The following is a 23,364-nucleotide window of genomic DNA, read 5'->3' as shown; positions in this document are numbered from 1 at the left end:
GTCCTTTTGGATTTAGATGCACCTTTGAGGGTTTAGATGGTTAGGAACGTTCTCACTTGAATAAACAGAAGTGTTCCATTTTCATAATGTCCCAATCACCAAGTTACCAATCTTAGTTGACACAATCAGTAGGAACTTTCGTAAGTGAGTCATATCTGCAGACTAAGCTATTCCCATTTGCACCCATTAGGAATGAGAAAATATAACTACAGAGTATGCAAAATGACCAACTGCTCCAATTTAATCCCCCTCGTTCTTTCTCTAGAGTGCAGGTGGCAGTGGTACAGGGACAAAAACAACGGGCAGGATTTTCCCATCGCCAGGATCGTCTGGTCGCACCAAAAATCAGCGGAACTTTGTCTGGGCTGCCAAATCTCCCAGTGGATCCTGCCATTACAGAGCCGGAAAATCCTGGCCTATGGCCTGAATTTTATGTAAGTCACGCACGATTGGCAGGACCAGAAGGGGAGGCGTTATCCACTCCTGTCCGAGATCGTAAGCTTGACGCGATTTCATGTGGAAACACGGCCGGACGGACATAAGCTCTGTGCTGCCGATTGGGGTGGGAGCATGTCTGGTGCTGGGTCCAATGGGGACATGGTGGGTGCTTGAAGCAGAACAGAGGCAGCTCCCTGAAGGCTGCATGGAGGTGCAAAGAACCCTGAGAGAGCTGCCCAGGAAAGAACTGAAGACTTTGGTATTAGAAGAAGTTATGGCCTCAGCACCAGGCGAGAGGGCAATGCCAGTGGGCACTCTGAACCCCTGCTTCTTGGATGAGTGCCTGTGCGCTCTAGTGGAGGCATTGACTGACAGGCATGACATACTCATGCTGTGGGATGGCAAGAGGAGGCCACCACAGCAGACAAAGAAGGTGGCAGCCCAGGTAAGCAGACAGGATGTGCTACGGTGCACATCGCACATTGAATCTCTTGCAGCATTGGATCCATGATCTTCTGCGCACCGCAAGGGTGAGTACCCACTTGGCATGGAACTATAGATGTCCTAGAGGGTGGCTGTGCATCGTGGTGCTCACGGGCATAAGACTTAGAGTGCCAAATGACACATAAACCTGTGCTGGCCAAGGCTGGGAGAACTGACCAATAGTGTTGGGTGCACAGAAGGGTGATAATGTGACAGGCACCTCCATCTGCTTCTCCTGGGTGGGGGGTGGGGGTGTGAGGGTCAGGGTATGGTGTTGCAGGCAGTGGGTGGGCTAATGAATGCGCCTTGTCGGTACCAGAGAAGAGAAGCCATAATGCTGTGCAGTGCACATGAACGGATGGTGGGCTGGCCAACCTGCTTGTACTCAGTAAGTTCTAGATGGATGCCTCTGGAGGCATCCATCAGGTGGCAGATGCTAGATATCCAGCAGAATGCACAGAAGGATTTAGTGCAGATCATGAGTGCCTACATGCCATGGTCCCTGTCAAGGAAGAGTCCATGCAGAGCGTAAGCATTGCGTTGACCTGGAGCTCTGAGCTCACAGCCCCCTCCTTGAGACAGTGGCAACTCTCAAGGAGAGGCAGTTCCAGGAACTGAATCAGGGGTTTCTGGGGTCACGCTTGGACCTGCAAACCCACATACTGACAGTGCGAGAGATGGATGAGGCAACTAGGCTCTCTGCTAGGTACCCGTCCATCAGTGGTGAGCAGAGGGGTTCAAGCCAACCCCACACTGGCTGATCAGCTGCATGTCACATCTGCGGGCTCCTCTCAGGGCGCTCCAGATGAAGGCAGCAGTTCCTCTGCCAGTGCCTGTGGCATCTGATGAGGCCTCGATGACTGAGGAGTGTCCAGCCAGGGCACTGGACCCTCCCTCCCTAACGGGGCCTGCACGGGTTCCACTGGCCAGAGGGCGTCCGCCAGGGTAATCAGGGCTGACAGGACATCACAGTCAGGAGGCTGTCTCTAATGCTGCTGCCATTGAAATGGTTATGGGGTGGTGGGGGAGTGCAGTGGCACCAAGACGCAGCACTCGCAAGCGGAAGTTTAAGGCACTATAAACACAAGAGGGGTTGCCATGGGTGATATGACTTCAGTTGAAATGTGTTCTATGTTCAAATTATGTAAACATGACCATCATCTAAAGATATTATTATTTTTCATGGTCTGATTGTGCTTTACGTCTCTCATTGGTGTTAGGCATGGGAGTGGCTTGTGACAGGCAGGAAAGGCTGCACTCTCTATTTCAGAGTAGTTAGTTGTCATAAGAGCCACAGGGTGGCCTCATCAGGAGCGTTCAGTAAGGAGGTGTTACCCTTGCCCTCACTTTCAAGCCAAGTCTTGGGTGCCTTTCTGAATGAACAGAGAATCAAGGCCTCCCTGCCTCCCTCAAGGTTCCTCACTTCCGCAGCCACATTCTCATCCTGGGCTTCCCTCTGGCTCCTCATCAGACGCATCAGTTTTGTCAGCCTCTACAGCCTGGGGAGCTGCCTCGTTATCTTCACCCTCCAAAAGGTCCCCTCTTGAAAGAGCCAGGTTGTGCCATAGTGCAGCACACAATGACAATAAGTGACACACAATCTGAAGGATATTGCAGTGCTCCCCATGATCGATCCAGCCAGTGGAGCTTCATCTTGAGCAGGCCAATGGCCCTCTCAATTACTGCCCTTGTAGAGGCATAACCTATATTGTACCTCTCCTCCACTTCTATCCTTCGGTGTCATAAGGCACCTTTTCACCCATAAGCCATCCGGAAGCCAACCATCTAACCAAGCTGCAGCAACAAAGAGCCTTGGCACCTGGGAGTGTCTCAGGATGTACGCACCATGGGAGCTGCCTGGGTACCTGGAGCAGACCTGAAAAGCCTGTGCCCTGTGGTCGCAAACAGTCTGGACGTTGATGGGGTGGAGGCCCTTTTTGTTGACGAAGGCACCCAGCTCGCCTGCTGGTGCCTTTAAGGCCATGAGTGCAATCTATGGCTCCCTGGGTGCGGGGAAACCCAGAAATTACAGCGAAGCCTCTGGTTCGCTCAGCCTGACTAGCATCATCAGTCCAGAAATGAATGAAATTTATCACCCATCTGAACAGAGCATCAGTGACTAGCTCAGCGCAACTGTGGGTAGCAGATTGGGAAACATCACAAAGATCTCCCGCTGACCCTTGGTAAGAACCGGATGTGAGAAAGTTCAGGGCCACTGTCATATTAAGACCATGGCATCAGGTGGCCACTGAATTCAAGGCGATCTCTGGGCCATTCATGTGGCACATGGAAGTCACAGTCTCCCTAGAGAGGCGGAGCCTCCTTCGGTACTGGACCTCTGACATGTCCAGGTAGCTGGAGCACTGCCTGTAGACTCTCGCTGCAGGATAATAGCAACAACTGTCTTGCACTTCATGCTGGCCCTGCACCCCATGTGGCTGCACCTCTCTTTCCACAGGTTGCTTTCTGGGGCACTGCCTGTTGACATCAGCCTTATTCTCCCTTCTGGCTCTCTCCTCTTCGGTGGAGGTGGTCCCTCCAGCGGAGTAGACAATCCTAATTTGCTGGAATACAGATGGCACAGGATAGTGCCCTGAAGGATGTGTTGGCAGAAAGCCTCCAGGAGAGCTCGTAAACCAAAGAGTCCTCCAGAAAACACAGAAAATGCAAGTACATGTCGGCCACACACCCAAATGGACAACGTAAAATTCTGGCCAATGATATAGACACAAATGCACATTTCCTGTAGCTTAAAACAATGAAAGCTTGATATAGAAAGGGAAATAACAGAAAAAGCAATCCAAAACACATCATTTAAAGTCTTAAAGAATTTTTAACTGAATGTTCTCTATAAAGATCCAAATAGCTTTGAAAAATATTTCACCTTATTTCTTGCAAATAAAAATGGGTTTCGGGTAGTCTCGTTGCAAAGAGACTCCTGCTAGCTGCAAGAGAAACAACATCGTTTGGCTTCAACAAGTGACATTGGAGTGTGAAAAGGCAAAATCCATTTGGTTCTGAATTGGCATCGAGAAAATATTTCTGTCAATTAAAATTGATTTTTCTGGAGCTTTGGAAAGAACACCCGTGAAAAACTGCAGTTAAAGTAGTAATTATTCTTGTTGTGCTGCTTTCATCTGTGTAATGGTCTTTTGCTGTAAATAGGCTCAGATAATCAAAAGAGTGAAGAAAATAAAATACTACATTGGCAATGCAATGAACTCTGGCATGTTTAATCTTCTGGGACTGAGTGTTTGAGTGCAAGTGATCATTCCCATTGTTTAGTGTAGATAATGAGACTGATACAAGAATACCAAATCTAATAAGTGAAAGAAAAAGACCTTAGAGCCAATTTTAACCCTGCCTACTGTGCAGAAATTGGGCAGATGGAGAGTTAAAATGGTCTCTGCTGCTTATCCACTCTGCTGCATTTCTGTGGGGTGGAATTTTAAGCAAGTGAGGGTGACATCCTCTAAAAAGTGGTGGGTCATCTTTAAATATGCAGATTGTACTCCGATAACATAACTGGGCCTGACTCCAATTTTAATGTGGGCCTGCATAAGGAACCAACTGTAGCTTCTCCACCAGGCCAATTTGGTGGAGCAGGAGCCAAGGAGGCTTTGAAAGGTAGCTTAATTCCAATTTTAGTTTCCTTGTGGAAGAGTAGGTGTCTTCTCTATGTCCCACAAGGAAAATTTAGGCCTCCACTGCCTTGTGCTTCTCTCCCACCTTACTAGCTGTGATGCCCTTCTGACCTCAATCCCAACAATTTACCTAAATGGTAGCGACTGATCTCTTGGGACCCCAGTGTAGCCTCCTACTGCATGAAACCCCATGACCACCCGCCACCCAGCTAATGAGCACTTCCAGCCAGGTTGAGGCGGGAGTTAAAATTTCCTAGATCTCATGCTTTAGGCAAAGTGTTTTGCCACTCTGTGTTGGTCCCAAGATGCACAACTCCCATCACAACACAATGCAATATAATCTCTCTAATTTACTTGCTGTAAGTGGGGTATTAGAGTAAAAAACATACAATCATGAAAGGAAGCAAACAGCATAAGCAGCATGCAATAGACAGAACTAAGTGATTCCACAACCAACAGATCAGATCTAAGCTCTGCAGTCCTGCCACATCCAGTCATGAATGGTGGTGGACAATTAAACAACTCACTGGAGGAGGCGTCACAAACATCTCCATCCTCAATGATGGAGGAGCCCAGCACATCAGTGCAAAAGATAAGGCTGAAGCACTTGCAACAATCTTCAGCCAGAAGTGCCGAGTGGATGACCCATCTCAGCCTCCTCTGGAGGTCCCCAGCATCACAGATGCCAGTCTTCAGCCAAGTCAATTCACTCTGTGTGATATCAACAAACGGCTGAAGGCAGTGGACATTGCAAAAACTATAGGCCCTGACAATATTCCGGCAATAGTACTGAAAACTTGTACTTCAGAACTTGCCGTGCTCCTAGCCAAGCTGTTCCAGTACAGCTACAACATTGGCATCTACCCAGCAATGTGGAAATTACTCAGATATGTCCTGTACACAAAAAGCAGGACAAGTCTAACCCAATTACCGCCCCATCAGTCTGCTCTCGATCATCAATAAAGTGATGGAAGGGGTCATTAACAGTGCTATCAAGCGGCTCTTGCTTAGCAATAACCTGTTCTCTGATGCTCAGTTTGGGGTCTGCCAGGGCCACTCAACTCCTGACCTCATTACAGCCCTGATCCAAAAATGGACAAGAGAGCTGAATTCCTGCGATGAGGTGAGAATGACTGCCCTTGACATCAAGGCTGCACTTGACCGAGTGTGGCATCAAGGAGCCCTAGAAAAACTGGTGTCAGTGGAAATCGGGGGGAAAACTCTCTGCTGGTTGGAGTCATGCTTAGCACAAAGGAAGATGGTTGTGGCTGTTGGAGGTCAATCATCTCAGTTCCAGGACATCACTGCAGGAGTTCCTGAGGGTAGTGTCCTAGGCCCAACCATCTTCAGCTGCTTCATCAATGACCTTCCTTCCATCATAAAGTCAGAAGTGGGATGTTCGCTAATGATTGCACAATAAATATTCGCGACTCCTCAGATACTGAAGCAGTCCATGTCCAAATGCAGCAAGACCTGGACAATATCCAGGCTTGGGCTAACAAATGGCAAGTAACATTCACACCACACAAGTGCCAGGCAATGTCCATCACCAACAAGAGAGGGAATCTAACCGTTGTCCCTTGATGTTTGATGGCATTACCATCACAGAGTCCCCCACTATCAACATCCTGGAGGTTACCATTGATCAGAAACTGAACTGGACCAGCCATATAAATACTGTGGCTACAATAGCAGGTCAGAGGCTAGGAATTGTGTGATGAGTAACTCACTTCCTGCCTCCCCAAAGCCTGTCCAGCATCTACAAGGCCCAAGTCAGGAGTGTGATGGAATACTCTTCACATGCCTGGATGAGTGCAGCTCCCACAACACTCAAGAAGCTTGACACTGTCCATGACAAAGCAGCCCCTTGATTGGTGTCCCTTCCACAAATATTCACTCCCTCCACCACTTACGAACAGTAGCAGCTGTGTGTACCATCTACAAGATGCACTGCAAAAACTCATCAAGGCTCCTTAGGCAGCAACTTCCAAACCCACGACCACTACCAACTATAAGAAAAAGGGCAGCAGACACATGGGAACACCACCACCTGGAAGTGCCTCTTCAAACCGCTCACCATCTTTACTTGGAAATATATCACTGTTCCTTCACTGTCGCTGAATCAAAATCGTGGAGTCCCCTCCCTAACAGCACTGTATGGGTGTACCTACACAGCATGGACTGCATCGGTTCAAAAAGACAGCTCACCACCACCTTCTGAAAAGCAATTGGGGATGGGCAATAAATGCTGGCCTAGCCAGCAATGCTCACATCCCATGAATTAAAAAAAAGGTTAATGTACAAACAGGATAACCAATTACAGTTAATGTAGATTGATATGATTTGGGCTTCTCCTGATACATTTATCTATTGCCCACAGCAAAAATGTGGTTTCCATATGAACCAAAATCTTTTGTTGGAGCCAATGGAATATTGTAGCATGGGACTAGCAATTACTAATTACTGTAGTAAAATGCACTGAGAACTACGTGTGATGCTTACCATGTTCTGCTATGTGCTCCAAAGGCAATAAAAAATAAGAACATTACGTTCAATCTAAAGCTAATAAACTCAAATTCTTTTAAAAGTAAGACACCATGTAAAACTATTAATACAATACCAACTTGTGCAATAAATAAACTCTTCAATACAAGAAAATGTCTCCAAAAATCTTCTTATTCTCTTCAGCAGCTTTTGACAGATGCTGCGATGATCAGCACATCTCAGAGAGATGAAGATTTTTGAAAATAAAAAAGAAAAAGATTTTAAAAATGTTAAAAACATGTGGTCTCGTGTGACTCTGTCACATGAGCAGGGATATGTTATGAATGAAATTTAAGCATTTTTATTTAAACTTAATTTGCTGTTGGAAACCTCATCCCATCCGTGGAGACGCAGGCCTGCTGACCGAAATATCGCGCAAGTGCATGGTGACTTCGGGATGCTTGCCCACCATCATCGCGTGTCGTTTTACACTTTTTCGGGTTAGGTGTGTGCCCGCCCAACAAGTGTAAAATTCTGCCCATAAAATTCTTACAGGGCTCAACAGGGTAAATGCAGAAAGGATGTTTCCCTTGGCTGGGGGTGGGGGGACGGGGGGGTGTTCTAGAACCAGGGGACACAGAATAAGGGGCAGGCCATTTGGAATGAGATGAAGAGGAATTTCTGCACTCAGAGGGTGGTGAACCTTTGGAATTTCTTTCCCTAGAGGGCTGTGGAGGTTCAGTCATTGAGCATGGTCAAGACTGAGATTGATAGGCATTAAAAACATCCTGGGATACGGGGATAGGACAGGAAAATACCATCGAAGTAGAAGATCCAGCCATGAACTTATTGAATGGCGGAGTGGGCTCGAAGGTAAATGGCCTACTCCTGCTCTTATTTCATATGATCTTCTAGTTCTCTTGTACTGTTCCTGCACCTTCATGTAGGAAAGAATTCAAGCTGTTTGTTGGCCTAATTTTTGCTTTGCCACAGTCTTTTAATTTAATTTAGTTGTTCCCAAGACCACAAAATCGTAGAACTCCCAAACTCTTACCAACTTTCTTTCCTTCTAAAAGTGACAGACTTGTACAACTTGAGCTCAGCAACTCCTGATTGATCTCATCTTTTCAAATAACCTGCTCAATTCTGATGGTTTCCTTGGCCTTTCATGTAGTTGGCATAATAAAAAATAATAATGTTTCAAAGCAAAGAGGGAATTCTCTAGTTAAGCAGATCAAAGTAAAATATAGGGCTGGATTTTGTGGTGCCCCCTGGCATGTTTTTGGCAAGGGGGGCACTTAAAATACAAGGGGTGGCAAGCCCACCACCTTCCCACCCACCCCTGAGCTGTCCCCCAAAATTGGCAGCCTGTCCATCATTTTTAAATAAATAATTAAGGATCAATTGAGCTGGATAATACACTGCCTGCACATATGGTTGGCATTGGCAGGGGGAAGGGAGTGGGCAGGCCATTCTTTTAAGCAAACTGCTTAAAAGGCAGGTAGGAAGAGGGGTACTTCCTTTGGGGGGGTGCCCTGTGTGCATCGGGGGCAGCCCCATCCCCAATGATACCCTCTCCCTTTTTACTCCTTGCCTAGCCTCCAAAGCTCACCCTCCCAACACCCCTTGCCCCTTCCCTACTTTACTTGATCCCTCCCAGCCCTATAAGCTCAGGAATTACCTCACCCTGAATGCCATTGCTGTCCCTTGAGGGCCTGCTTGCAGTCTCAGCAGCGCACACCGCTGAGTTCTGATGTTGCGGGGACTTCTAGAGCTCATGGCCAATCAGATTGGCCAGCAGCTCGCGAGGGTTAAACTGCCTCCCACCGAGGGGCAGAAGCCCCACGCTCTGCTTGATTAGCCTGCCGGCAATGCATTATGGCTGCGAGGTGGGCTTCTTTAGGTGTGCTGTCTGCCTGCCAATTCTTGCAATGAGGGAGCCGGGTGAGCAATATACCCCCTGCCCCATGAAATCCATAGTATTTGCACTAACCAGAACTAAATATAACATTAGTCAAGCTAGGTTTTACAAAGAAAAATGTAGCAAAATCAGGGTGCTATTAGACCAAAAATTAGCTATACATTATCCACTGTCAAGAAATCTCCCAACTTAATGCATGGGAATTTAAAGAAAATAAATTTAAGAAATCAATTATTTCTTGAATGTTTTCAATGGAGATTTGGATTAATTTCTCAAAATGAATGTAACTCCATAGGGTCCTTTTTTACATTGAGAAATTATAACAAAGCCCTCTGCATTTTTAAGGTATCTCCAGTGTTTAAGACTCAGCATCAAATGCATGTTTCAGTGTGCAACAGAATTGATCCCAAGGCCATGATTAACGTTGGCTCTAAATAAAAGCTTTCTGATCAAAGGACAACCCCATGTAATTAATGTCAAAAGCACAGAAGCAGAGATCAGGACCCACATTAAATAATGATGAAAGAAAAATGGCTGTTTTGAAATGTCAAATCTTATGTTCTTGTGATGTATAATAATTTTAATATAATTAGGTTCACCATGGTTCTAAATGCGAATGGAAACATCAACACAATTTTTCTGTAGTTCAGTCTTAACAATGGCAATTATAGGAAAATAAAACAGTTGTCACATATTTTACTTTCTTTGCAAGATTACAAAATCAGACTCAAAAACAAGTCATTCATCTATATTTAGGTTTTTGAGGTCCTCCAAGTTCAGGAAATGAGCCTTCTGTTTAAAATATCTAAAAAAAATTCCTGCAGCAGATATTCAAACTCTTAGGGATCATGGGTAACTTGAATCCCAATGTCATACTTGACATCATTATCAAATGTATAAGGAGACAAAGATTCAAGGAAAGAAGGTGGAAACTGAACAGGCAGCTTAGATTTAACTGCATTTCACAAAGGGTGGTGAATATCAGAAACTGGTCTTCTATTGTTGACAACATCCAAAGGAAACTGAATAGCTGACTGGCAGAGAAGCAAATCTGGGGCCTGAGAGACAGTGCTGTATGGTATTTTTTCAACTTTGGAACATGCCATATTGGATAGTAACTTTTTCTTTAATGTAGCAGGTTCTAAAGAGATTTGAAAATTCTTAATAACATCTCAAAACTACGATTGCGCAAAAGAAATCTAAATTTTGATACCAACCTTGATTTATTTGATATTTAACCATGATTAATGAGAACTGATTTATGACCAATGAAGAAATGGTATTATGACTGGTGAATATCACATAATGCCACAAAGCAGTTTATACTGACAAGATACATTATGGGAAATTCAAAAGAGGAAACAAGTATTTAAAATGTTAGGAACTTATAAACAATTATTGATATTCATCTACGTATTGCCTCTTGGCTACATCATCCGAAGGCACAGCATTAGTTTTCACATGTACGATGATGACACCCAGCTCTACCTCACCAGCACCTCTTTCAAACCTTCTACCGTTAGATAATTATCAGGCAGCTTATCTGATATCCAGTACTGGATGGACAGAAATTTCTTGCAGTTGTATTTTGAGAAGGCAAAAGCCATTGTTTTTGGCTCCCGCTGTGAAAATTTCATTCCCTAGCCACTATTCTTCTCCCTGGAAACTGTCTGGGACTGAACTAGATTGTTTGCAATCTCAGCTCATCTGCTGCTGAAACCCTCAATCATACCTTTGTTACTTCTAGACTTAACTAGTCCAATATGCTCCTGGCTGGTCTCTCACGTTCTAATCTCCATAAAGCTGAGGTCACCCAAAACATGGCTGCCGATATCTAACTTGCACCAAGTTTCATTCACCTCTCACCCCTGTGCTCATGATCAATATTGGCTTCCGATCAAGAAACAGCTTAATTCACAAATCTCACCGTTGTTTTCAAAGCTCTCCATGGCCTCAGCCCTTCCCTATCTCTGTAATCTCCTCCATCCCCATAACTCTCCAGGAAATCTGCACTCATCTAATTCTGGCCTCTTGAGCAACCAGGTTTTAATTGCTCCATCGTTGGTGGCCGAGCTTTCAGTCACCTAGAAATAAAGCTCTAGAATTCTCTTCCTATACTTTTCTGCCTGTCTACCTTGCAACCCTCCTTAAAGACACTCCTTAAAATCCACCTCTCTAACCAAGCTTTTGGTCATTTGGCCCATTACCTCCTTGTGTGGCTTGGTGTCATATTATGTTTTATTTTGCTCCTGTGAAGTACCTTGCGGTTATTTTTTATGATAAAGATTCTACAGGGAAAATTTTCTCTCCACTGTGGGGGGCTAAGCAGGAGTGGGTGTGGGCAGCGATTGGCTAGGCACCATCATTTTATGGGCCAATTAAGGCCCGCCCAGCGTGACGGGCCCCCGGAAGTGCTGAGCCCTCCCTGTGCCTCAGGGAGATTATTCAAATTTTTCAAAATCAAACTAAAGAAAAAAATTTGAGACATGTCCCCTCATGTGACAGTGTGACAATTTTTTATTAAAGTTTAAAAACATTCACAAACCCTCATCCCGCCCATGGGTGAGGTTTCATGATAAATGCGAAGGCCGCCTGGGCTCTTTGCCTGCCCGCCAATCTTAAGGTTGGATGGTCAGCTCTGTTAATTGTTTTAATTAATATTTAAATGGCCTTAATAGGCCTTTGACAGTTCATTGGGCGCACAGCTGACTCTGGTGCGTGCCCGCTGAATTGAAGATCTGAATGACACGTGGTGACATTGAGATGCACGCCTGATGTCACTGCGCATCATTTTATGTGTCGGCAAGTGGGCCCGCCCCTGCTCGCCGACCTGAAGATTCTGGCTTATATAAATAATGTTATTGTTGAAGTTAAGGATTGTCAATGCTAAAAATGTCAAAGGAATATTATCCCCCCATTATTTCAAACCTTCCACATTTTCATATGATAGTTAACAATTGCAATGTTAAAACAACTTGGTTGTACATGTAGGACAAAAAAAAGCCTTTTGACATCATTTTAAGCTTGCCATTCAATCCAGCATACTTTGGGAAACTATGAAAGTGCTGATGAAGAGATATTTGTTTGTCTGCCTTTTAAAATTAAACTTGCTGAACTTACCCAGCTGAGAAACTCAAAACAAATATTATCAAGGGAAACAGAGATAGTTCAGCAAACAAGACACACTAGTGCTTTAGTTAATGAAGACTAGGCCTTGAACTGAGATAAGATGAAGCACACAGTGTTCCAGCAAATACAAACATCTTTTCTTGGACAATTAACTATGAGGGGCTTCAGATAATTAAATTAACTGGAGAAAGCAAAAGAAAGATAGACAGCTTTCTGGGAAGATTCAAATTATGGTTCAAGTAAAATAACATAATACGGTATGGTGTTTCAAAAGAAGCTTCATAGGACGGTATGGCTCGTCCAGATAGTAAATGAACCCCATCCCCTGTAAAAGAGTATAAAAGCTTCAACACATTATTAGGCTGCAGTACAGGTCTCCAAAGAATTTCCTGCTAATCGTTGGTAGGACATCTCAAACAAAGAAAGAGCCTGACTGATCAACAGGAGTATAATCAACAACCACAGGAGCCAGCCACTTCAGATGATTGTATTACCAGAGTTAACAGCATAGTTGATCTAGATATTGGTAAAGTATTTACTTGCTGGAGGTAAAGTAACATCACAGCTTTTGTTTTTTTTTAATCATTTTCTTTTCTCCTCTTCTCAACTTGTTAAATCTATAATCATTTCTGTAGCCATTTTAATTTTTCTGTAATTGTTCTAAATTTGTGCCCATGTTAAATATGTAATCATTGCAGGAAAAGGTTCTGGCACACATAGGGTTAATGTGGGGCTGAGTACAGTACCACCCACACAGTGATGTAAGAAAGCACATGACCTGCACCCAGGGGTCAGTCTAGTGTTGGACAGAGCTATATGTATCAGCAAGGTTGGAGACAGCTGCTAGCTTGTATTCTTTACTGTATATTTGTAAGTAGTTCTAAAAGTATTACAGTTAACCAACGTATGAACACGAAGACTTCTTCAGACCTACTGAACTGTAACCAACACCCTACAACAATCATGGGTACAAATAAACTAACAGCCTTAAAACACAACACCTGAAATTTACAGTTTAGGTAGTTCCCCTGAAAGGCACAACATGATCTCACTGTATTGCTGAAGATTACCGGAAGCCAAATAGATCCATCAGCATCTGTACACATGCAGATTGTCTGATATGGAGACAAGTGATAATACTGTCAAATGAAACCTCCTGGGTACTGAACTCACTATTGCTTTTCAGCACAGCAGCACATCTTCACAACAGAATAACTTTTACAAATGTACTGCATAAAATTATCATTAATTCTAAAAGAAGTGGCTGCAATTAGATTGAAATTACATTAAGTGAAAAATACAAAACACTAATCCTCTTATAATAGATCTCAGTACATCAAAAGCTCATTCAATATTTACCAGACTGAAGGAAAATACTCAAATGACTTACCACCAACAGTGCAAAAAGGATGACACCACAGCTCCAGACATCTGCTTTCCGACCATCATACTTTTCTCCCTATGTTGAAAACATTTTTCAATTAGAAAACTTTTGTTCAGGACTCAGATTACTGATTAAAATAAAACACCACTACAATACCATCTTCAAATCTGCACTGTCATCTCATATGCACATTGATCTGTCTCGCTGTGGGAAATACTGGACATCCTGCCTTCTGTGACAAAGTCACCAAAAGAAAAGTTTGTAATGGTCCTTTGGCAGAGTAAATTGCTGCATTTAGAAGCCCATTCAGGTACTTTTTTTACTGTCCAAGATTCACACAAGTGCAGCTTGTAAGAGGAGTCTTCCTGGCAGAGACTCATTGTGAATCCCAGCAATTTTATCCACAAACATACACTCCCTCTACCACCAATGCATAATAGTAGCAGTGTATACCACCTACAAGATGCACTGCAGGAACTCACCAAGGCTCCTTAGACAGCACCTTCCAAACCCACGGCCACTACCATCTAGAAGGACAAGGGCAGCAGATAGATGGGAACACCTCCACCTGGAAGTTCCCCTCCAAGCCACTCACCATCCTGATTTGGAAACACATCGCTGTTCCTTCACTGTTGCTGGGTCAAAATCTTGGAACTCCCTCCGTATCAGCACTGTGGGTGCACCTACACCACATGGGCTGCAGCAGTTCAAGAAGGCAGCTCACCATTACCTTCTCGAGGGCAATTAGGGCTCGGCAATAAATGCTGGCCTAGCCAGCAATGCTCACATCCCATGAATGAATAAAAAAAGATTTGCCATTGAAAGAACATAAAACCGTAATATGTAGGAGCAGAGGTAGGCCATTTAGTCCATTGAGTCTGCTCCGCCATTCAATGAGATCATGGCTGATCTGAAGATCTTCAACTTCACTTTCCTGGCATTTCCCCATAGCCCATGATTCCCTTACTGATTAAAAATCTATCTATCTCAGCCTTGATTATACATAACGACCCAGCTTCTACAGCCCTCTGCGGTAAAGAATTCACCACCCCTCTGAAAGAAGAAATTCCTCTTCATCTCTGTTTTAAATGGGTGACCTCTTACTCTGAGATTATGCCCTCTGGTCCTAGACTCTCCCTGAAGGGGAAACAGCCTCTCAGCATCCACCCTGTCAAGCCCCCTAAGAATCTTATAACTTTCAGTCGCCTCTCATTCTTCTAAACAGGCCCAACCTACTCAACCTCTCCTCATAAGAAAATCCCTCCATACTGGGATCAACCTAGTGAACATTTTCGGGACTGCCTCCAATACTAGTATATCTTTCCTTAGATAAGGGGACCAAAACCGTTCACAGTATTCTAGGTGTGGTCTAACTAGTGCCTTGTATAGTTTTAGCAAGACTTCCTTACTTTATACTGCATTCCATTTGAAATAAAGACCAACATTCTATTTGTCTTCCCTATTACCTGCTGAACTTGTATGCTAGCTTTTTGTGATTCATGCACGAGGACCTCCAAATCCCATTCTGCTACAGTTTTCTGCAGTCTTTCTCCACTTAAATAATATTCAGCTCCTCTATTCTTCCTGCCAAAGTGCTATTAAGTTAAATCATTTAGGTCATAATAGAAATACCAATGAATAGTCAGCAACAAAATATTGTGTCCCAGGCCTAGGCACTGTAGAATTTGAGAATGGCATATGAGAAGATTACTGGAAGGTAAGCAGGTGCACTTACTTCAGTCACTGCCAACTGGTGGGTTTTGTCAAATGTGTTCCCCCAGATCTATACTTAACCTTCAATTTTTTGCCATATAGATCAATGAATGAAGGAATAAAGAGTTGAAAATCCAAGTTTTCAGATGATACTAAATTTGTAGACATTGTAAGTTTTGTAGATGGGAACAGGAAACTACAAAAGGGCAGAGACAGACTAAGTAAATATGCATAATACTGGGGTTCAGTGTGGGGAAAGTGTGTCATCATCTACTTTGGACCTGAGAAAGACAATTGGAATGTTATCTGAATAGACTCAGACTATACATTCATAATAACAACAGAACTACAGAAGAGTCCTGTATTGTTATTTTTCATCTTTACCATCCCGGGTCGACAACGGATAACTTCACCTAGATTAGAAATTGCGGAGGAGTTAAGAGATTGAAGTGTCATGAATACAAATCATTAAAAGCTAGTCGAGTACTATGGAGTTCAGTTTTGGGCACTGAACTTCAGGAAAGATATGCTGAAGGTGTATAGTGCACATTCACCAGGCTGATATTTGAGCTTAAAGGGTTAAACTATGAGGAAAAGTTACATTAACTTGGTTTGTATTCCTTTGGGTTTAAAAGGTTGTGATGATGATTTAATTGAAGCGTTTAAATGGTAGATATTCAATAGGGTTGATAGAGACACTGGATGGGATATTCCGGCCCAGCTCGTCGCTGGGATTGTCCGGTCCTGCTGGAAGTCAATGGATTTTTGGCTGGGCTGCCTAATCTCCTGTGGCAGGTTCCATCATGATGGGGCTGGAAAATCCTGGTCACTATCTGCTCTGGCTGGAGGGGGGTGGGGTGCCTGGTGGTGGAAATTGGGGTGGGGGGGAGCGGGGTAGCTGCATCCAGAACAAGAGGGCATCCTCTTAAAATTAGAGCTAAACCTCAGGAGTAAAATCAGGAAGTACTCTTTCCAAATAAAGGGTACCAGAAATCTGGCACTCTTCCCCACACCCCCCAAAAAAATATGGGTGCTAAGTCAATTAAAAGTTCAAAGATTGGGATCGGGAAGTTATGAAGATAATGGGATTATGGAGAAAAGGTGACTAAATAGAGCTGAGGTACAGATCAACTATGATCTAATAAAACGGTGGTGCAGCTGGATGGTCTAATCCTGTCTGTACATTTCAACTGATGGCAGTATCTAATTCCTATGTGCCTTCCAAAGCCATACTGATATATTAAACAGGAATACTTACAAGGATAGTGATGCCAATTATTCACCATGATATGACTCACCTAGTGAAAAGTTTAAATTACATGGCAAAACATAACTCACTTTAATTCAATCTAAAATGGGTATAGTAGCCTAGTGGTTGTAGTAATGAACTAGCAACTCAGTGATTATCGGTTCACAGCCCTAGCATGGCATTTATGGAAGTGAATTAATTAATTCTGGTAATCCGTTGGTTGGCGCCAGGACAACAGCCTCGATAGCTATTGAATTGTCTTAAAAAACCAAACTAATTCAGGGAATGGAGCCCACCATCCTCACCTGGTCTGGCCTACATATGATTCCAGTCTCCAGTGACTAGGACAACTAGGAATGGACAATCAGTATTATGTTTCCCCTAACCCAGGTGAAAAAGAAACTCACCAAGAGCTCATAACTAGGGAATGCCTCTCCAGCCTCAGTTTTCCATTCCTTCAATGATGTGTAGGCTTCTGAAACCTGAGCTAGGCTGTTTCTGTTTCTCAATTTACATTATCCTCTGAGCTATTCTTTTCAATTCATTTAGGTTTCTCAAACTAATACTTTCTGACTTGAAGCTTCAATCATTACTTTGAATCAAACACCATAGTCAATGTGATGTGAATTATTTAGACTTAATTGTTATACTTTTTTTTCTTTTATAAAATCCAAAGACAAGGGAAAAAATGCATACTGACAATTTGGAATCCTCAACATACTGATATACACAGTTCTTTATATTCAGGGGATTCACATGACAAAAATCTGTATTGCTGTTTTATTGTCTTATTGAATATGGTTGAAGTTTTCAGTATGGTCGCTAATTGTGTGTAAGATGCTGAGAATCAATTATTTTCTCTTGAACCCACTATCTAATGAATTAGAGCATCCTTGTGAAGCATTCCTGAAGTATTTCTTTTTGAAACTAAGGTCAGGTGAGCTTTTTACACAAACTGAAAAATATCTTCCTTTGACACTAAATGTTCCTTTAGTTCACATACTTTATTAGAATTTTATAGCCCATCACCATTATTCACTATTAGTGCTAAATTACTGTTCTGTTCATTTCTATCTTGCCTTAAATGATAGTTGATCAGCACACGCTATGTGGGGTAAGACTCGTTGTAAGATTTCCGAGTTAATATAATCCTCATTATGAACATCTTTCCCCTTGTTAATTCTAAATTCAATCTCTAATAAAAGATTAGCCATCCAATCTTCAGCAACATAGTGGGATAATGAACTGTACTGTACTAAACAGTAGAGTTGTAAATGGGGCATTTACTGAATGGCGGATTTAGTAGTATTGTGGTTACATTACTGGAGTCTTGCATTAATAAAGAATGAGAATTCAAATCTCATTTTAGCAGTTTGAATTAAGTTTTTAAAAATCTAACACTAAAACGTTGGTGTTAGTGAAAGTGATCATATTAAATAATCATAAAAATGATATACAAAGAAAGAAACTTTTTGAGACATCTTACCCGTCCTGCTGAATAATATCTATATGTCGCATAAACTCATGAATGGGCATTAGGCTGCCACTTTCAGTCCTGAAAAGTTCCCAGTCTACCTCAAATTACTCTGGAAAGGTAAAGTATCTCAAAAATTTGAGCAACAGATGAACATAAGAACAGGAGAAATAGGAACAGGAGTAGACCATTCAGCCCCTCAAATCTGCTGTGTCATTCAATAAGATCATGGCTGATCTTCTTGTGTTTCAATTTCCACATTCCCATCTAACCCCGATAACCTTTGAAGCTGGCCGTATCACACTGCTACTGTGCAGTTGCAACACGAGTGGCATTCTCCACTAACAAGATATTGCTGTCAAACCAAAAAAACATTCTGCCTACCAAACAAATAGGTAATGTGTATATGAATTTCAATGCCAGTGTGATACCGGGTATGTAGGCTATATGTTCCAATGACCAGTAGAACAACATGTCCCTTCAGCTGTTTGCAACAGGCAGAGTACTGATTGTACTCAATCAGTTCGTACTTGCAAAACTCAGAACATAATGTCCAACATTAGATATGATTCCTCGATTGGACAACACTTACTAAACAATCCCGATTGTGCCAAGAATTATACTAACCACCAATTTCAGGCTATCAGTCAGGGTCACAATGTAGCTCACTTATACTTTTTTTACACTTACTCCTGCTAGAAGCTACATATACTCATAGGAACAGTCTTGTCCTTTGCAAACAGAAAGAACATGTCAAGACGTTGCATATTTTTCAACTAAACAAAAGCTTGGAGGACAACTGTTCCCTGGTGCATTCCTCATGGTAATGCCTCAACCAATCAGAGTCTACTTGACAATTAGCATCCTCTCCTCATGCAGCATAAATTGTTATTCCCTTTGAAATTTGGTATTCTTGTGATTCTATCCTGACAACTACAAGATGAATAGCTTCGACACATATCTATTTTTTCAGCAATTGATATGTTTGAAAAAAATCTCCGTCTGCCCTAGGACAACAACATTGAAAATCTGCACGGGATCATTATAATGAAGTTTAATCATCTCAGACTACTGAAACCATGTAAAAGATTCAGAGCCTTAACTATGGACGTTCTTCCTATTATTGAGCATTCAGATGGTGTCATACACTTTGATGCAAGTATGATTATGAAGATAATGTATATATATATGTACCTACAAGTTTCCAGACATTTCTTATTAAACTAAGTTGCACACATCAAGTGACAATTACAGCACCATCCAAAATAAGTTGTGACAAAAATGGAGCACTTGTGTCCATAGTCCACTGTACATTTATATTTTATTCCATTTTCCTGAGTTACAGCAACTGCAGGACCAACACTGGTTATTGCAGGTAGATATTTTAAATATGGTTTCAGGGAAAAAAAAAATCGTTGCCTGTTATGTCAAAAGCATTATTGTGCATCTATATTGTGAAAAAAGGAAGCTTTTGCATCAAAGATTTAAGCTGGCATCGATTTCAGTAACAGTAAGTAACAGGTGACAAACAGGTTCACACACAAATCATGTTCCAGCTTAAACCAACACTTTATTGTGACAATTAATCAATTGTTGCTTAGCAATTTCTTGAATGAGGAACCAACCCATTCAATTGAAATACAAACATGTTATGTGATTTATTCATCTGTATATCTGATTCATTTTTTAAAAAATTGACAGATAGACGTTTAAATTCTGCTTTGTTCCAGTTACTGTTTCTAATGGATTTATCACCCTGCCCTTTTCAAATCATGAAGATTATCTGAGTCTTTCAATAAGGCAAGATATGACCAATAGTTTTCAAATAAATCTATCTGAAATTTCTAAAAAGTGTCAGCTAAAGTTGAGACTTGTGCACTGAGTGAGAAAAAGCAAAGAGAAGAAATAGTTGTTTGGTGGTACAGAACTTGAGTATTGCTGAGAAAAAGAGGCATGTCTAAGCTTTTCATTATGCACTCATCAGGACACTCGCAAGAATACCAATATAAGGGGAAAACAATAATTTCTACTGTATGTGAAGAGAGTGCTGATTGGTTGGCCAGTGGTGTTGCCATGGAGAATGCACCACTGATGGTGACTGACAGTTAAATGTCAAGCATTGTTTAAGTTTAAGCCAGATAGCTTGACCCTGACTGGTCAAAGTATTGCCCTGAGGAATGAACTAGCAAATGACTGTCACTTATTTTGTTTAGCTGAAACACGCACAGTGTACACACATGTTCTTTCTGTCTGCAAAGAACAGGGCCCTGTGCATTAATACATGTAGCTTCCAGTACATGCAAATGCACCACATTGCAAGTCCAACTAACAATCTTAAATTGGTCATCAGCGTAATTCTTAGCACCTTGAGAATTATTTAGCAAATGTTGTCCAATGGTGGAATCAAATCTAATGTTGGACACTGTGTTTTGAGTTTTGCAAGCGGACAGTGGAAGGGACATGCTGTTTGATACGATCCACCAGTCTTTGGGACATGTGGCCTTCGTACCTAGCATCACACTGGCACTGAAATTCATTTACCACATCATCCATTTGTGTGATAGGCAGAATTTCTTTTTGGCTTGACAGCAGCAAACTGTTAGTGGTGAATACCACTCGTGTTAGAGTATTCTTGCAAGTGTCCTGATGAGTGCAAGACGAAAAGAGATTTTCAATATATTCACAAGCTATTAAAGAACTAAATATAAACATTAATTAGAATATACAACTCATCACCATCATTTTCAATTGCATTAAGAGAACAATGGCTTGTGAATATATTGAAAATCAGAATACTGCAGATGCTGGAAATCTGAAATAAAAACAGAAAATGCTGGAAATACTCAGCAGGTTAGGTTCAGGGGAGATGGTGACATAGTGGTAATATCACTGGACTAATAATCCAGAGCTCTAGGCTAATACTCTGGGGACACAGGTTCGAATCCCACCAAGGCAGTTGGTAGAATTTAAATTCAATTAATAAATCTGTAATTGAAAGCTAGTCTCAGTAATGGTGACTATGAAACTATCACCAATTGTTGTAAAAACCAGTCTGTTCACTAATGTCCTTTAGGGAAGGAAATCTGCCATCCTTACCTGACCAGCATATGACTCCCGATCCACAGCAATATGGCTGACTCTTAATTGCCCTCTGAAATAGCCTATCAAGTCATTCAGCTCCAGGGCAATTAGGAATGGGCAACAAATGCAGGCCTTGGCAGCAACACCCACATCCCATGAAAAAAATAAAGAAATGGTTAGGCAGCATGTATGGAAAGAGAATCATTTATAATGTTTCAGGCCTGTGACCTTTCATCAAAGACCTGAAACATTAACTCTTTCCTTGCTCTACAAATGCTGCTTGACCTGCTGAGTATTTTCAGTTTTTATTTCAGTGTGTTACTGTCACTATTTGCTTGTTTCATTGATGCTTAACAAATTTGTTTGTCCAGTAAAGCGCCAAACAAAATCTAATGTAATATTACACTGCTGACTTTTAAAGACATGTTAAGACTCGGGCTGGGAGTGGGATAAAGCCAGAAGCTGAAGTAATCTAAAAAAAAAGTTCTCTATTCATCAACCCAAGCACCCAATCAGAGTTAACTAGCTATCAGGGGATCACTGTTGAGGGTATAGAGACCTAGCACACGCCAACAAGAATAGTCTGAAAACCCCAAAATATTTAGAGTAGAAAGGGTAATAGAAACCTAGAACATGTATCAGGTAACAAAAATATAACATAATGAGACTGAAATTTTCTGAGCAAGACACCTTGTGACAAACCTGGATAGTTGGACATTTATCTGCATTCTTCAGTTTAATTTATTTTAGCCCTGTAATTTACTGAATGCCCGAGCTGATAGCAGTATGGCGAGGGCAACAGGACATCTGAAATCTTGCTGAATGAAAGGACCAATAGTGAAACTGTTTAACCAATGAGATTTAAGGATTGCGAAATAAACAGAAGGATAAGCAGGGGAATTAGGGTATAAATTGGGAACAGAAAGAGAAATAAAGAGAAAAAGAAAGGTGAGATTTATAGAGAGATAAAAGAAAAAAATTTAAAAATTAAATTTGAAAATGCCTACACTTAATGTCCTATTTCCACCCCAGCATCATGTTCCTCCTGCCCTTTGAGAGAAATTCACATGCAATATATTTACGGCAAGTCAAGCACAGTAGTGAGATTCTCTTTGAACCCTGTGTCTTGCTAAATTTACCTAAATATTGGGTAAGTAAAAGCACATATTGGTTAATACTATGCAGGTGCAATATCTGTTCATGGGAATGAATAATGGCAAGGAACCCAAAATGATTATCTAGTCTTAAAAATTCAAAACATAGCAAACAGCATTAAAAGGAACGCCAATATGGCACCAAGTTAATGTAGCAAATTCTAGCTGTTAAGAAGTATTGAACAATGCCATATATTTTCTCCAGCTCTACATTGTAACAATAAAGGGTAAATGTTCAGAGAATGTAACTCCTCTGTTTACTATGAATGATTTTCTTCTTCATATGACCTCAAAGGGAGCTTTTCTTTCACTTCTTCATTCCATTTATGTAGAGATTTTTGCAATGCATGATATTTAAATTCTTACTCGCATAAACATTTTGCACTTATGAAAATGTTTTCTACAATGATTTTCCCCTTTCTGGAAACACTTTAGGCAGTGCCTTAAATTGCAACAATTCCTTAGTTTGTAAAGGAAATGGTTTACACTTGTAATGCTGGTGGAAAAATATAATCCAAACTTTAAAAAATCCCATCACAACTCAAAACATCAAAATTTGCCCAAACCCAATAAACCTGGAGCCAGAGATAGGTTTCTTAAATGTTCCTTTTTGATCCTTGCATATGATAATTTCAACACCTAGGCCATATTTTTTTGATCTGCTATCTAATGTTTCTAATAGTTTCATCCTTCATTTCAATTCCTAACACTCTCTGCAGCTGAGGAAGAAAATGATTCAACTACCAGTTGGAGAACTGAATAGAGGATGCATAACCCCATGTCCATTTATCTGGGAATGTTGAAACAGCTGAACCTTCTGGACACAGATTAGAATAAGCCTGGAATAAATAAGAAACAATCTTAAAAGTGGCAGATATATCATAGAATCAGAGAATACTACAGATAGAAGAAGGACAATCCACCCATAGATTGCACCAGCTCTTCGAAGAACAATCCAGCTCGTCCTACTCCCCAGCACTCTTTCTCTACATCCCTGCATTTTTTTTCTTTTGTATTTTCCTAATTCCATTTTTTGAACAAGAGTGTACCCATTTGCAATCCTCCTGTCTACTGGCACCACTCATGTATCTAAGGAGGTTTGGAAGATCATCCAGTGTCTATACACAATTTCTACATTTAAGGCCCTTAGCAACATATGATTTATCCCATTCTGAACTGGTGACTCTCATCCCTTTACTTTACTTCATCC

General features: G+C 41.7%; 1 protein-coding gene across 1 annotated transcript in view; it reads right to left on the bottom strand.

Moving 5' to 3' along the window:
* LOC121283407 (serine/threonine-protein kinase BRSK2-like) overlaps positions 1-23,364 on the bottom strand; it is a 1,000,681-nt gene that overhangs the window by 146,297 nt on the left and 831,020 nt on the right. Inside the window, exon 7 of the mRNA XM_041197961.1 lies at positions 13,490-13,558. Coding sequence (XP_041053895.1) covers positions 13,490-13,558 — 69 coding nt within the window. The remainder of the gene's footprint in view (positions 1-13,489; positions 13,559-23,364) is intronic.

The sequence above is a fragment of the Carcharodon carcharias genome, chromosome 10 (assembly GCF_017639515.1).
Source record: "Carcharodon carcharias isolate sCarCar2 chromosome 10, sCarCar2.pri, whole genome shotgun sequence".
In the NCBI taxonomy this organism is placed as follows: Eukaryota; Metazoa; Chordata; class Chondrichthyes; order Lamniformes; family Lamnidae; genus Carcharodon; species Carcharodon carcharias.
This window is presented reverse-complemented; position numbering and strand designations above follow the sequence as displayed.